The sequence below is a fragment of the Lobosporangium transversale genome (assembly GCF_002105155.1).
Source record: "Lobosporangium transversale strain NRRL 3116 chromosome Unknown BCR41scaffold_4, whole genome shotgun sequence".
NCBI classification, from domain to species: domain Eukaryota; kingdom Fungi; phylum Mortierellomycota; class Mortierellomycetes; order Mortierellales; family Mortierellaceae; genus Lobosporangium; species Lobosporangium transversale.
The window spans coordinates 244833-257236 of record NW_019028982.1 but is presented as its reverse complement, the minus strand read 5'-3'; the positions used below and the strand labels follow the sequence as shown (position 1 = coordinate 257236).

The 12404-nt window shown below is 41.9% G+C and overlaps 5 protein-coding genes across 5 annotated transcripts; 3 read left to right on the top strand and 2 right to left on the bottom strand.

The window, feature by feature from the left end:
* Positions 1 to 31: 31 nt before the first annotated feature.
* On the bottom strand, positions 32 to 2162 carry BCR41DRAFT_376645 (Thiolase, N-terminal domain-domain-containing protein; the record flags this gene model as incomplete). Its single annotated transcript, XM_022027058.1, has 7 exons — positions 32 to 176; positions 346 to 737; positions 845 to 1189; positions 1316 to 1455; positions 1758 to 1835; positions 1927 to 2022; positions 2144 to 2162. 7 exons carry the CDS (start codon positions 2160 to 2162, stop codon positions 32 to 34), a joined length of 1215 nt encoding a protein of 404 aa, XP_021884982.1.
* A 761-nt stretch (positions 2163 to 2923) lies between these two features.
* Positions 2924 to 5526, bottom strand: BCR41DRAFT_383736 (meiotically up-regulated gene 113-domain-containing protein). Its single transcript, XM_022027493.1, has 3 exons — positions 3782 to 5526; positions 3567 to 3683; positions 2924 to 3460 (listed from the first exon to the last, which is right to left on the bottom strand). The coding sequence occupies exons 1-3, from the start codon at positions 5265 to 5267 to the stop codon at positions 3027 to 3029; spliced, it is 2037 nt and encodes a 678-aa protein (XP_021884981.1). The 5' UTR covers positions 5268 to 5526; the 3' UTR covers positions 2924 to 3026.
* Positions 5527 to 6439: 913 nt separating this feature from the next.
* On the top strand, positions 6440 to 7365 carry BCR41DRAFT_317912 (hypothetical protein). Its single transcript, XM_022021298.1, has 2 exons — positions 6440 to 6850; positions 6961 to 7365. Exons 1-2 carry the CDS (start codon positions 6641 to 6643, stop codon positions 7315 to 7317), a joined length of 567 nt encoding a protein of 188 aa, XP_021884980.1. The 5' UTR covers positions 6440 to 6640; the 3' UTR covers positions 7318 to 7365.
* A 260-nt stretch (positions 7366 to 7625) lies between these two features.
* Positions 7626 to 10424, top strand: BCR41DRAFT_152222 (hypothetical protein). The gene is made up of 8 exons (XM_022019606.1): positions 7626 to 7766; positions 8053 to 8177; positions 8522 to 8713; positions 8811 to 9475; positions 9600 to 9797; positions 9904 to 10010; positions 10121 to 10310; positions 10404 to 10424. The coding sequence occupies exons 1-7, from the start codon at positions 7698 to 7700 to the stop codon at positions 10163 to 10165; spliced, it is 1401 nt and encodes a 466-aa protein (XP_021884979.1). The 5' UTR covers positions 7626 to 7697; the 3' UTR covers positions 10166 to 10310; positions 10404 to 10424.
* On the top strand, positions 10205 to 11751 carry BCR41DRAFT_346558 (hypothetical protein). The gene is made up of 2 exons (XM_022022920.1): positions 10205 to 10310; positions 10404 to 11751. Exons 1-2 carry the CDS (start codon positions 10256 to 10258, stop codon positions 11699 to 11701), a joined length of 1353 nt encoding a protein of 450 aa, XP_021884978.1. The 5' UTR covers positions 10205 to 10255; the 3' UTR covers positions 11702 to 11751.
* The last annotated feature ends 653 nt before the right edge of the window (positions 11752 to 12404 follow it).

The window sequence follows — 12404 nt, the reverse complement described above, 5'->3', positions numbered from 1 at the left end:
TGTAATAATAATAAATCCTTTATTTGGATATCTACAACTTGGCGTGATCTTCGCTAACACGCTCAATTACAATAGCTGAAGCTCCACCGCCACCATTGCAAATACCAGCAACACCAATCTTTCCATTCTTTTGTTGAAGAACATTAACAAGGGTTGCAATAACACGAGCACCAGAACTGTTTTCATTTTTTTTTTTTTTTTTTTTTTTTTTTTAAAAAAAAAAAAAAAAAGGTGGGGAGAAAGAAAGAGTTAATTGTAAGATTCGTAGACTTTGTAAAAAAGGGCGCTCGTTTGCAAGATCAGTTTGAATTAATATGTCCCAAGTCAAGATTATACAAGACATACCATCCAAGGGGGTGACCCAAAGCAACAGCTCCTCCGTGAACGTTGACATTATCACTGTTAAGACCCAAGATCTTCATGTTGGCACAGGCAACAACCGAAAATGCTTCATTGATCTCATAGAAATCAACTTGTTCAGATGTAATGCCAGCGCGCTTGATAGCCTTGGGGATAGCAAGTGCAGGAGCAGTTGTGAATCTGGATGGGTCCTGTTCAGCATCTGCAGATCCACGGATCAAAGCCAAGACTGGAATGTTGAGTTCGCGAGCCTTCTGTCCAGAAATCAGTACGATAGCACAAGCACCGTCGGAAATAGGTGAAGAATTGGGGGCAGTTACCGTGCCGCCGTTAGGCTTAAATGCAGGACGCATTGCACGAAGCTTGGTTTCGTTGAGCTACCAAAAAAAAAAAAAAAAAAAAAAAAAAAAAAAAGTGCCCAGGTAAATGCCATGGCCAGGCTTGTAGTATAAACCCAATGAATTGACAGACTGAAAAATCATACATTTGTAATCTCATCATCAGTAGAGACAACAGTATCAGGCTTGCCACGGGCACCAGGGATGACTACGGGGACAATTTCATTATTGAAAAGACCAGCCTGGGTTGCAGCCTGGGCGCGTTTGTAGGAGTTGATTGCATAGTCATCTTGAGCCTCACGTGAAATCTGGTGTTCTTCAGCAGTCTCCTCAGCAGCAACACCCATAGAGTAGTTGTTGTAAACGTCAGTGAGACCGTCCTTCTGAACACCGTCGATGACTTCCTGGTGGCCATACTTTGCACCGAAGCGCATTTTGGGCAAATAATATGGAACATTGGTCATCGACTCTGCACCTCCTGCAATAACGATCTTAAAAAAATAATAATAATAAAAATTAAGCAGTTTAGCTATTTTTATATCTTAAACAATAATACGAGCAATTAAAATACAATTACTACTCCTACTACAGATAATATAAAAAACAAGTTTACTTACATCGGCCTGACCAGTTTGGATGGTTTGAGTAGCAAGCATGACTGCTTTCATAGAGGAAGCACAGACCTTGTTGACAGTGGTGGAGATGATCGTCTGAGGAAGACCGGCACTCAAAGCGACTTGTCTTGCAGGGTTTTGACCTAAGTTATCAAAGGTAAAAAAAAACCCTTTTATCAGTACAAAGAAAGCATTATTCCAAGAAGGCTAGCGCATACAGCTTTAGTAGTACAGGATATTGTACTAAACGTTCAGGCCCTTTTTTTCCTTCTAAGAATCAAATGAGACCGTGAATTTATTTTTTTGTTGGGCCTGAATAATGGGAAAAAAAAAATTGGGGAAGGATTGAGAGGGACTGTGTGAAGAAGCACAGCACTTAACCATGATTTTCGCTATGAACAATCTCATTGCTCTCTGCTTTGTAGAGTACGAAGAAAACACTTACCAAGTCCTGCTGACAAGACATTTCCAAAGTAGAACTCATCAACCTGATCGGGCTTAATATTGACCTTCTCCAAGGCGCCTAAAATTTATTGGCGTAAAAAAAATCAGATCTGGGCAAAGCACTTGGTTGTAAACCCTTTTTTTTTTTTTTTTTTTTTTGTAGCTATTACCCTTGACAGCAATAGAACCGAGTTCGACAGCAGAGAGGGAGGCAAGGGAGCCGTTGAATGAGCCAATTGGAGTGCGTGCAACAGCGGCAATGTAAACTAGTCATGTTAGAGGAGTGAGATGAGATGATGCTCGAGTCAGGGAAATGTTACATCTAACAATTACAATGAACCAAAAGTGGAGGACACTCTCGCCCTGCTCATATTCCAAGAAGCATACCAGTGTTGATATTAGTCATGGTCGGTGATGGTAATGGTGTGATAATGATAGTGACAAAGAGATGGAGTGAAGAGATCTTTTTGAATGCGGTTGCTGGTTTGAAAAAGAGATTAGCGGTTGGATCGCCCAACCTCCTTTTTGTACACGGAAAACAGTCCATTCAAGGAGGCTGAGTGCAGCTTTCAACGAATGTGTACAAATTCCATTTCCTTGAGCTATGATCAACATACCAGCATACTCAATCAGGCCACTTTTTTTTTCCCTTTCAAAACTACGCGTTGCGTAAAGGAAAGCTCGCTAGAGCCATCACAGCAATGCAATTCCGTATCGTATATACCCGAACGGACAGATAGCAGGTTCTCAGTCACACAAAGGCGCCATTTTACTACCAGCCAATCATCGTTCGATCAGCATGCGCTGATCACCGAGATGGCCTGATATCCTATCCCTCTTAAGGATCAATTCTTTGCTTACCTTGTCTTGTATTGCCTGCCTTGTTAATCAACTGAATCTAATTTAGAAAAGATGAATTTTTAGAAACATTTGAACTTCATCCAAATTGCGCCAGTACTTTCTGCTCATCCACGCATTCCTCAAGAATAATCCCATCCTTTTTTCATGATCCTTGTCTGTCTGGCAAGGTCATTGTTCACTATTCGCTGAGGTTCCACTCTTAGTATCGATCCCTGAAATTATGACCGAAATCTCCTGGCACACAAACGATGTCTATCTTCATGTGTCACATGTACTCAAAAAGAAGGACCCCAAAAGAGACATTATGATTGTGCAATTATAATTGTTGGTCTGGTTTAATTTAATCTATAGAACAAATCTTGACTATGGCACTGATAATGGCTATGCCAGGGAATCGGAGCAGGTGTTCTTACCCGGGCCCATAGACATGCTCCATGTAAGCCATCCAGTGCACAATCACTCTTCGGATCTGACCCCACGCCTGCTTCATCTGCTGCGAATCACTTAGTCCAGGTTGGTGTGGGACCTTGAACCACTCACGGTGGTTAGTCTTGCATGCGCAGACATGGTCCTTGTCATGAAAAGGCTTCAATTCAATATGAATCAATCGTTCAACCCTGTGGGCATATCGGCATCGTAGACCAGTCACCTCATTATCACCTGCAGTCTTAGTGGCTATTTCTGACAGATCGCTTTCATCCTTGGGTGCAAGAGATCCTTGCTCTGGGAAGACTTCGATCAAACGAGGAGGAGAGCCACATTTGTCAGACCATTCACTCATACGGCGGAAAATATTATCAGTGCGGCCAACTTTGAACAGTGTGTGGGTGTCTGTGAGACGTGCTGCATTAAAAAAAAAAAAAAAAAAAAAAAAAAAAAGTGGAACTGCATTTAGGGATATACTACTTGTCTAGGTTTATGCTGAACAAAGATGATGAATGGAGCTTACTTTCAATCAATTGGTACGCGTAAATGTAGCCGGGTTTGTCTGTGTCAGAGACAGGCCTCTCCATGGCTCTCCGAAGTTTGTTTTGGACATAATCGGGAAGGTTGGGATTGACCCATACTAAATAATTGTGTGTAAACATGAATCTTTTAAATAGGTTTGAAGGCACAAACGAACATACACACAAAAAGTGAGGCGAAAAACATAAAAGTATTTACCAGAAAGATCCATCCATTGCAATAATACACCTCCCTTGCCCTCGATATGAACAACAACCTCCTCATCCTCATTCACCTCATGGTCATGGCACATCAGCACTTCACCCTTCTCCATGGGTCTATCCAGCTTGACCTTGCGTTTGCATCGGTGTCCATTAGAATTAAATCCATGGCATTGATTAGGAACCTCATCTTCTTCTGATTTGATTGATAGATCCTGGATATCTTGTATAACTGAATTGACGGCGCTACCATGCGACTTGCGTGGTTGAGGACCACTTCCAATTGTTTTTCCAGCTGGTACCTGAGGTAAGGGCTTTTGATAAGGAATTTCACCCTCCGAGTCAGATCCTTTCATCTTGTGGAAAAATGACTTGAACATTCTCCTAACAGCAGCACGCTTAGAGTCTGGGTTTACAACATCATCATCATCATCATTTGAGAATAAGTAGTTGTGCACACGGGCATGGTATTTAAAAAATCCAGAAGATTTCTTTTCTTGAGCAGTCTGGGATCCTCCCACTGCAGCAACATCGCTAGTGCTCTCATCCAATCCCAGTCGATCCTTTACAGACGCAAGGATCTTCTTTGTGGATTCAGGGATTGTTACAGGAGGTGGTGCAGGCACCCAAAAACCACCTGTAGGACGACCCGCCACTGAAGTTGCTTTTGTCTTGTTCTTGGGTGGAGCCAAGACCGCATTAGTAGTGAAAATTTTAGACTTTGTGCGTTTGACCTTGGTACTGAGTGGTGAAGAATTGTTGGTAGAAGGAGGCAAGGTAGGGTCACCGGACTTGATTTTGACTGACGCTAGTTTTCCTGTAAGCTCGTCTACATCGTCATCATCATCGTCATCATCATCGTCATCAATGTCATCCGAGTATGAATCACTATCATAATCATCGCTATCAGATGGCTTATAGTCATCATCAGATTCAGGCTCAAACTCATCTGAGGATTCAATAACCTTCTTCTTGCTTCTGGTGTTCCTGGGCGCTGTTGTCTTCTTTTTTGTAGTTGGCGCCTTCCTGGCAGCAGGAGACGGCTTTTCAACCTTAGTTATTTTGGAAGCAGAAGTATGCGATGGGGCATTGGCAGATGACGGTGCAGGTGCTGAAGTTGGGGCTGGGGTTGGGACTGGGACTGGTGCCGGAGCTGAAGCTGGGGTTGCAATATCCTCGGCGTCGGCAGTTTTCTTTATACCCAAGGCCTTGAGGGCCTTACTAGTCTTTGATTTTTTGGATGTGTCTGTAGGGGCCGGATGAGATTCCCCCTCCGAGTCCGTGAATGGAGACGCGCCTGGCTGGCGCCCGATTCCCCAAAGGCCGTTGGTGGTATTAGCCTGCTGCTTATGTTTTTCTGAGCAGTACCCGTCGAGCTTGCCACTGCGAGAGCATCGCTGTCCGGTGGAGATGGCAATGGCCTTACACCGCCCAGAGTTGCTGTCTGCGCTGGTTGTACTGGCAGATGCAGCAGAGTTTGTCATGGCGTTGTTTTGCTTTGAGGAGCCTTATGATTGGTGTGAAGCAAAGCTGATGAGATGATGAACCTCTGTGAAGAAAAAAGATGATTTGTAAATCAATAAAGCAACATGTTTTAGTTTAATAATTTCCCAGGATAATATGGATAATATAGTTTCATGCAAAGAGACGAAGACCCGCCACATTAGAGGCACTGCTTCTACATGCACATGTTCAGCAACATCGTGTGTTCTTGTAAGAGCTTTTTATTTTTTTTCTTTTGTGAGAGAAGAATGGCTAAAAATGGGCTTTTGTTCGCCATCGGTCTCTATTATAAATACTATTTAACGAAGGATTGTCTGCTTGGATGGGGAGGAAGGAAAGCTTGTAACTCCAACGATGATTTCATCGACCCAGTCCATGCAGGTCAAGGGTCAGAGGATGCAGAAAATAGGGGCACATCGCGTTCTGTCACTTTAGTCTTGTCATACACGCCACACTTTTCTGTTGTCAGCTGGTCTGTGCCCCTCTAAATATACGTCCAAATCGATGTTGTGATCTTTGTTTTTCAAAATACAAAGGCGCTGTTAAATGGATAAGGTCATTACGAAGTCAACTAACTGGGATGAAGTAGATCACACGTCAAGTCAATTCAGGTACTTTCTTACAAACAATGTCATCCCTCTTAAAAAGAGAGTCAAGAGTGTTTGTTCGACAGTCTATCGATGCACACATGGCTACGACTCCTGGTTTCCAACAGTTATCATGTTTATAAACATATAACATCCCTTTTTTTTTTTTTTTTTTTTTTATATAATGCTAATGGACATTACTCCCCAACTCTTTTCTTCTTGCCTTCTCCTTCTCTTCCTCAATATCATGAATACCCCGGCATTATTGTGATTTTTTACGATCATTGCGAATCTTTTTCCCCCTTGTCTTCTCCTACCTTCTTTTCATGATCTCCTACTTCCAAGTGTGATCCCTTACTTTTTTTTTTTCTTTTTTTTTTTTTTTTTTTTTTGCAGTCTTAAAGAACGCCATAATCTTCGCCGCTCCACTTATTTCTCCCTCTCATTTTTCTTTGATTTCAATAGTGAAGCATTCATTTACCAATAACCTCACCCGCTTCACTTCTCCGTTTTCTCCTCTTCCAACTTCACTTAAAAGTTGTCCTTTACTACCTTATTTTAATCTCAACAAAAAAAAAAAAAAAAAGGAAAAAAACTACGCTCATAACGATCTATCTATATTTTTATTCACCCATTGCTCCGCACATTTGATTGTTTCTTTCTAACAGCTATCAATCGCCTTTCACCACTTTTCTGACTCATTGTTTTCGCTTCAAGTGAAGCTGTATCCTGTCAACATACACAATTGAAGAGATAATTCTATACAAATGTGGTGCAACAATTGTTGTCTGTGTTTTCCTCTCCGAGGAGGCGCGATGTGGCTCACCGGATTGGTGTTGACAATTAATGGCATTGGCGCTATAATACTCTTCCTTTGGGGTCCATATTTCTTTTCCACGCTCATGGCACTCCTTTTTGCTGGATTCTCAGTCCTTCAAGCTGGTACCGCTGGTCTTGCCTTCCTTGGCCTTTGCAATGTAAATGGGCTTTATAATTTTGACCAGTGTGATGTAAAGATACATGCATGTGTCCCCCTATCTAATTCAACTCGTTTTTTTTTTTTCCCCTTCTTTCTGTATCTAAATAGTGGTCATACATGCTGACAAGGCTGTTCGTCTATATTCAATGGCTGATTGCATTTCTTGCAACCGCACGTATCGGTGTCATGGCCTATCAACTCGAAAAGAACAAGGGACATATCGCTGCAGAATGTTGGGGCGCTGTCAATGATAAGGGATACTCTCCTCAAGGCACTGCAGCGGCGTTTTATTGCAGTACCCCGATCGAGTCCTTTATCCTGATCTTTATTTTTGGCCTAGTAATGGACTATGTACTCAACCTGTATATGTACTTTGTCGTTTGGCGGTTCTATGTGCGTATGCGCCTTTATCCTTTCCACAAGCGTTTCGGACTCACGTATGAGCATGGGTTATACGAGATCTAATACAGTAATATAATTGAAAAATAAAATGTTTACAATACAAAAGTTGTGCCAAGCTTATTTCCAATCGTAATGCCATGGATGAGATCCCTTTGCCATAAAAAAAAAAAAAAAAAAAAAAAAAAGCAAGGATGGGTTACAAAATCCTTGCTGTATTTTTCTTTTTAATACAATTTCTAGTAGTCTAGGGAGATGTTCATGTTTTGTACAGCCTTGCAGCCTAGATCTTTCTAATATCATGTGTACCGTGACTTTTTGCAAAAGGCCCAAAAAAGCAAGCGAAAAGAGAGAGGGGTAACAACTAAAGAAAAAAACTTGTTCGTCTCTCCTCATTTCCCTCTCATTCCTTCTCGACTACACCCTTATTTCCCAAACACAGCATTATGGCGGAACCAACAAAACAAGAAATCCAAGACGTCTTCAAGAAGCTATCTTTGCACCGTGCGAACAAGGTCTATATCTTTTACTTCTTTTTTTATTTTATTTTATTTATTTTTTTATTTTAATGACATGTATTGAGCGCTCTTGTGCTTCAAGTCACAGTCTGTACTTGAATATTAGCACTGAGAACATCGAAGCATCTCAAGTTTATGAGGGGGGGGCTTCTTTTGATTTGATACAACACAACGTACTGAATTATAGAGCAAAGCACTTTTTTGATTTCGTGTATCATGGGAATAGAACGTCAGCTCATACTGACATATCAATCAAATTTTAAATGTAATGAATGTAATGTAGAACTGCTTCGACTGTCATGCAAGCATTGACCAAAATTGTTGGACAAGCATTCCATTCGGCATCTTTCTTTGCACAGACTGTGGCGCACTTCATCGTAGTTTTGGCACACACGTCAGTTTTGTCCGGTAAGGACTATGAAAGTTCGAATGGATTGTTGAGCATTCGCTGACTTACGTGGCAAGTTTGTATTTGATAGCATACTCTTTCATTCGACAGCATTGAAACAATGAGAAAAAAAAAAAAAAAAAAAACTCCAGCTCAGTATGGGAAAAAATGGACCAATACCTCAATATATTCGCTTCATACACATGTGCGCGGATCCTCTTTTATTGAACGCTATGCTTCGCGCACCATAACTAGATCAAGCTCTCATATTTGAAAAAAAAAAAAAAAAAAAAAAAAAAAAAGCACAAACACACATACTCAAAACCAACCACCTTCATTTCTGATATTTTAACGGTTATATTAGATCAACTGTACTGGACAAATGGACATGGGAGCAGCTTCGAACTATGATTGTTGGGGGCAATGCAGCAGCAAGAGAATACTTTAGTAAATACCCAGGCGCGGACACCAAGGATGCAAAGACAAAGTATTCAAGCAAGGTTGCCATTGCCTACAAGGAAAAGCTTGCTCAAAAAGTCAAGGAGGACATGCTTGCGTAAGGCCCCCCTTTTTTGCTTTTTTAGATGTTTCCTTTTCTCCTTTATCTAACTGAAGCAATATTTAATCTTTTTATCAATCAACAAAATATGTAGACACCCAGGAAAACATGGCCTCGAGCAACGTTCAGAAGACAGCAATAAGTCTGCTTTATCGACCTCAGTGCCAGCAACCAACGCTGACGATGACTTTTTTGAAAATTGGAATCAGCCTACAAAGCCCTCTGCAAACCCAACCTCACCTCAACTTGTTGCCCCTCCCTCTGTTGGGTTCGGATCTGGTTCACTAGCTCGTACATCTTCAACTGCCTCACGACCTGTCAAATCAACTCTTACCTCCGCTCGTAAAACTGGCACAGCATCCAAACCTATGAAACTTGGAGCAAAAAAGGCTGGAACGATCAGTTTCGAGGAGGCTGAGGCTCGTGCTCGGGCTGAGGCCGAGAGGATCGAGAAGATTGGGTTCGAAGCAGCTGAAGAAGAGCGCTTACAAAAGTTGGCTGCAGAAAAGGCTAGGGAAGAAGCGGCTAGGGTTGCTGCAGAAGGCCATGGCGCCAATAGTATGAATGCCTTGAATGCACGCACCAACTATTACCAGGCTAATACAGCTGACAAGTCTAGAACATCCTCTGAAGATATGGAAAGGTTGGGGATGGGGATGGGGCGTATGGGATTTGGTGCTACACCAACTGCTAAGCCTTCAAGTGTCCGTACTGGTTTTGGTAGCACGAGTAGCAGCAGTTATTCTCCACAAGTAGAAGGTACGACGTCAATATAAAAGGTGCACGAGTAAGTAGCTCTCTCATCATGCGTTTGACTTTTACTGATAAAAGGCCCATCCCTTCTGATGTTCTTTAAAAAAAAAAAAAAAAAAAAAAAAAGTAGAGAACGTTACAGCTGCTCGTGAAAAGTTTGGAAATCAGAAAGCGATATCATCGGATCAATATTTTGGACGCAACAATTATGACGCGGAAGCGCAGGCAGAGGCCACGAGTCGACTGCAAGCCTTTTCAGGAGCGACGAGTATTAGCAGCAATCAATATTTTGGACGACAGGACGAACCACCGAGTTTGGGTAGTGATGGTGAGTTGAGAACAACGATGATAAAAGTAGGAGCAACAGCAGTTTAATAACACATGTCTAATTACTATTATTATTAATGCTATTGTTGTTGTTGTTATTATTTCAGTTTCATTGGCGTCTCTGGGTAATCTCTCAGGATCAGATCTAGCCAAAAAGCTAGGACAAGCTGACCTGGCTACACTCAAGAATGCTGTTCAAGCAGGGGCTGGAAAGGTGGGTTTCAGACATGAAGAGATGGGTCTCCCATGGCGATGAACTTTTTTGGATTCTACAGCTCGATGCACATTAACATTTGTGTGTTTCTATTTTTCAAACACTTTTAGCTTGCTGACATGGTTCAGGATATTCAGTCGCGTTATTACTATTAGTGGCAGTTTTGAATTTTTTTTATTTGAATAAAAAATACATTCTTGTCTTACTTCTTCCTTTCTTTTTAAGCATAATACGCAAACGACGTTATGGATGAGGCGGAAGACATTCCTTGCCCGTGTACACTCAGAATTGCAGTTGTTGGTGAGCTTAATTTCAGGAAACAGTAATTAGATGCCGTTTACATCAACAGGAAACAGGAAATTTTCTAAAAGGTCTTTTTTTTATTATTATTAGGTGGGCCTCAGTATAATCGACTCTACCAGAGGCTTGCATTATTTGAGAAGGAAACTGGAAATAAAGTCGAGATTGTTTTCCGTGGGTCCCATCCAGAATTGAATGACTTTTTGGCATCAACATTTAATTCGACCATTTCACCTTCAGAAATATCAAAGGTACAATTGGACTTGATATCGACCCATATCAAGTACGCACCTTCACAAGTTCATTTCTTACAGGAACTGGGACTGGATTTGGTGTCTGATCAACAACGATCAGAGTTCTTGGATTCAGCATTGGAGGCAAGCAAGGTGCAGAACAGACTGGTACAACTTCCACGGATGGTGGATAGCAGAGTCTTGTTTTACCGCGCAGACGTATTTGAGAAGCTGGGGTTGACACCGCCCAAGACATGGCAAGATCTGTTGATGGCTGCCAGTGCAATTCGTAGAGCAGAACTCCCGGTTGCGAATTCACCGAATGTAAGTGCGTCCGATAGAGGGACAGGTGAGGCATCATCACAGAATGAGATGATGGAAGGATATATATTTCCGGGGAAGCTGTCTGGATTGTTTGGGACATTTTATGAGCTTGCAATGATGGAGATGCAGGGTTCAGAGGCTCTGTTTGATCGTCAGGGCCGGCCAATTTTTGAAGAAAATGTGGTCATCAATGTGCTCCGTTTTTTGCGTGAGCTTGTGGTATCCAATGCAGTTCCCAAGGACATTGAGCGATACTATTTTGACGAGGTATCGGCCCTGTTTGCAGAGGGCAAGGTGGCTATGGTGGCAGATTGGCCGTCATTCTATGGTGAGATGAAGAGGACGCTGAAAGAGAAGCAGCCCGAAGCCAAAATCAAAGTGATGCGCTATCCAGTCGGGGCCAATGGCAAGCGAGTAGCTTATTCGGGGATGCACTCGTTTGCCATCCCAACTAGCTGCCGCCATGGTCCACAAGCGACAAAGCTTCTTCATTTTTTGGTACGGGATGATCAACAGTGGATTGAAGCTTCAGAATCTGGTAGCTTTCCAACAAAGAGGGCAGTTCTACAACGCTTAGTGGAGAAGACAGAGGAGAAAAGGAGGTTAGAGGGATCGGAGGCAGAGCTGGATAGTGAGCGACTGGAGTGTTTGAAGATGACGGTGGAAAAGGATATGGCCATGTTTCCTCACCTGAAGACGTATCCAGAGCTAGAGGAAGCACTCTATCCCGTGATCCAGGGCGCAATGATGGGACGAGTAACGTGCCAAGAGGCGGCGCAACAGATGAAAGCCATTGCGATTGCGCTTGGATCTGTTTACGAACAGTGCGCGTAATAGAGTAGAATACCACATGTATATTTAATACATCTGCAGTAAACAAAGTATAAAAAAAAATAAAAAAAAAAAAAGAGAGAAAGGATAAAGAGGGAGTAAAGGAGAGAGAGAAAGGGGAGAGGAAAGAGAACCGATGGGTTCGCCTGACTCAAAGCTTGATCCGAAGTCAGAAGGGAGACAAAAGGCGGAAGTAAAAAAAAAAAAAAGAAAAGAGAGACTTACATGTTGGTAAGGTGGTACATGAACAGTATACACAGCAGAAGTGGGTTCTATTTTTAAAATAAATAAAACCGCACAATTTGCCCCTCCTTCCTGTTCGTTTCCTCCTTTCAAAAGCAAAAATTTAACATTGCAACTAGACTAACAGGAAGTGGTGTTAATATAACATAACGCAATATATTGTACTGTATATGGGATATATATATAAATGTATACATGCTATGCTATGTCCTTCATAGTCCATAGATTCATGGAATAGATAAGATGATTAAAGGAAAGAGAATGAAGGAAGGAGTTGGTGAGAAGAAACAGGTCGATCCATTGAAATAAAAGGGCGGACGATTTAATTTTAGTCTTGCCCTTTCTTGTATCTGTCCTGTGTGTGTCCTGTGCCGTGTTTGTGTCAATGTCGTTTTTATTTATTTATTTATTATTAGGATGGGGAGAACAGCAGGCCCCTTCTGTCAATGTCCCTGCTTCTTTT

Excerpts from the sequence above, each read along its gene's own strand:
- BCR41DRAFT_383736 (XM_022027493.1), bottom strand. The coding sequence starts at position 5,267 with ATGACAAACTCTGCTGCATCTGCCAGTACAACCAGCGCAGACAGCAAC. Across the intron at positions 3,684-3,781 it reads GCAATGGATGGATCTTTCTG|TATGGGTCAATCCCAACCTT; the intron begins GTAAATACTTTT and ends ACAATTATTTAG. Across the intron at positions 3,461-3,566 it reads CGCGTACCAATTGATTGAAA|CACGTCTCACAGACACCCAC; the intron begins GTAAGCTCCATT and ends TTTTTAATGCAG.
- BCR41DRAFT_317912 (XM_022021298.1), top strand. The coding sequence starts at position 6,641 with ATGTGGTGCAACAATTGTTGTCTGTGTTTTCCTCTCCGAGGAGGCGCG. Across the intron at positions 6,851-6,960 it reads CCTTCCTTGGCCTTTGCAAT|TGGTCATACATGCTGACAAG; the intron begins GTAAATGGGCTT and ends GTATCTAAATAG.
- BCR41DRAFT_152222 (XM_022019606.1), top strand. The coding sequence starts at position 7,698 with ATGGCGGAACCAACAAAACAAGAAATCCAAGACGTCTTCAAGAAGCTA. Across the intron at positions 8,178-8,521 it reads ACACACGTCAGTTTTGTCCG|ATCAACTGTACTGGACAAAT; the intron begins GTAAGGACTATG and ends CGGTTATATTAG. Across the intron at positions 9,476-9,599 it reads TTATTCTCCACAAGTAGAAG|AGAACGTTACAGCTGCTCGT; the intron begins GTACGACGTCAA and ends AAAAAAAAGTAG.
- BCR41DRAFT_346558 (XM_022022920.1), top strand. The coding sequence starts at position 10,256 with ATGGATGAGGCGGAAGACATTCCTTGCCCGTGTACACTCAGAATTGCA. Across the intron at positions 10,311-10,403 it reads ACTCAGAATTGCAGTTGTTG|GTGGGCCTCAGTATAATCGA; the intron begins GTGAGCTTAATT and ends TATTATTATTAG.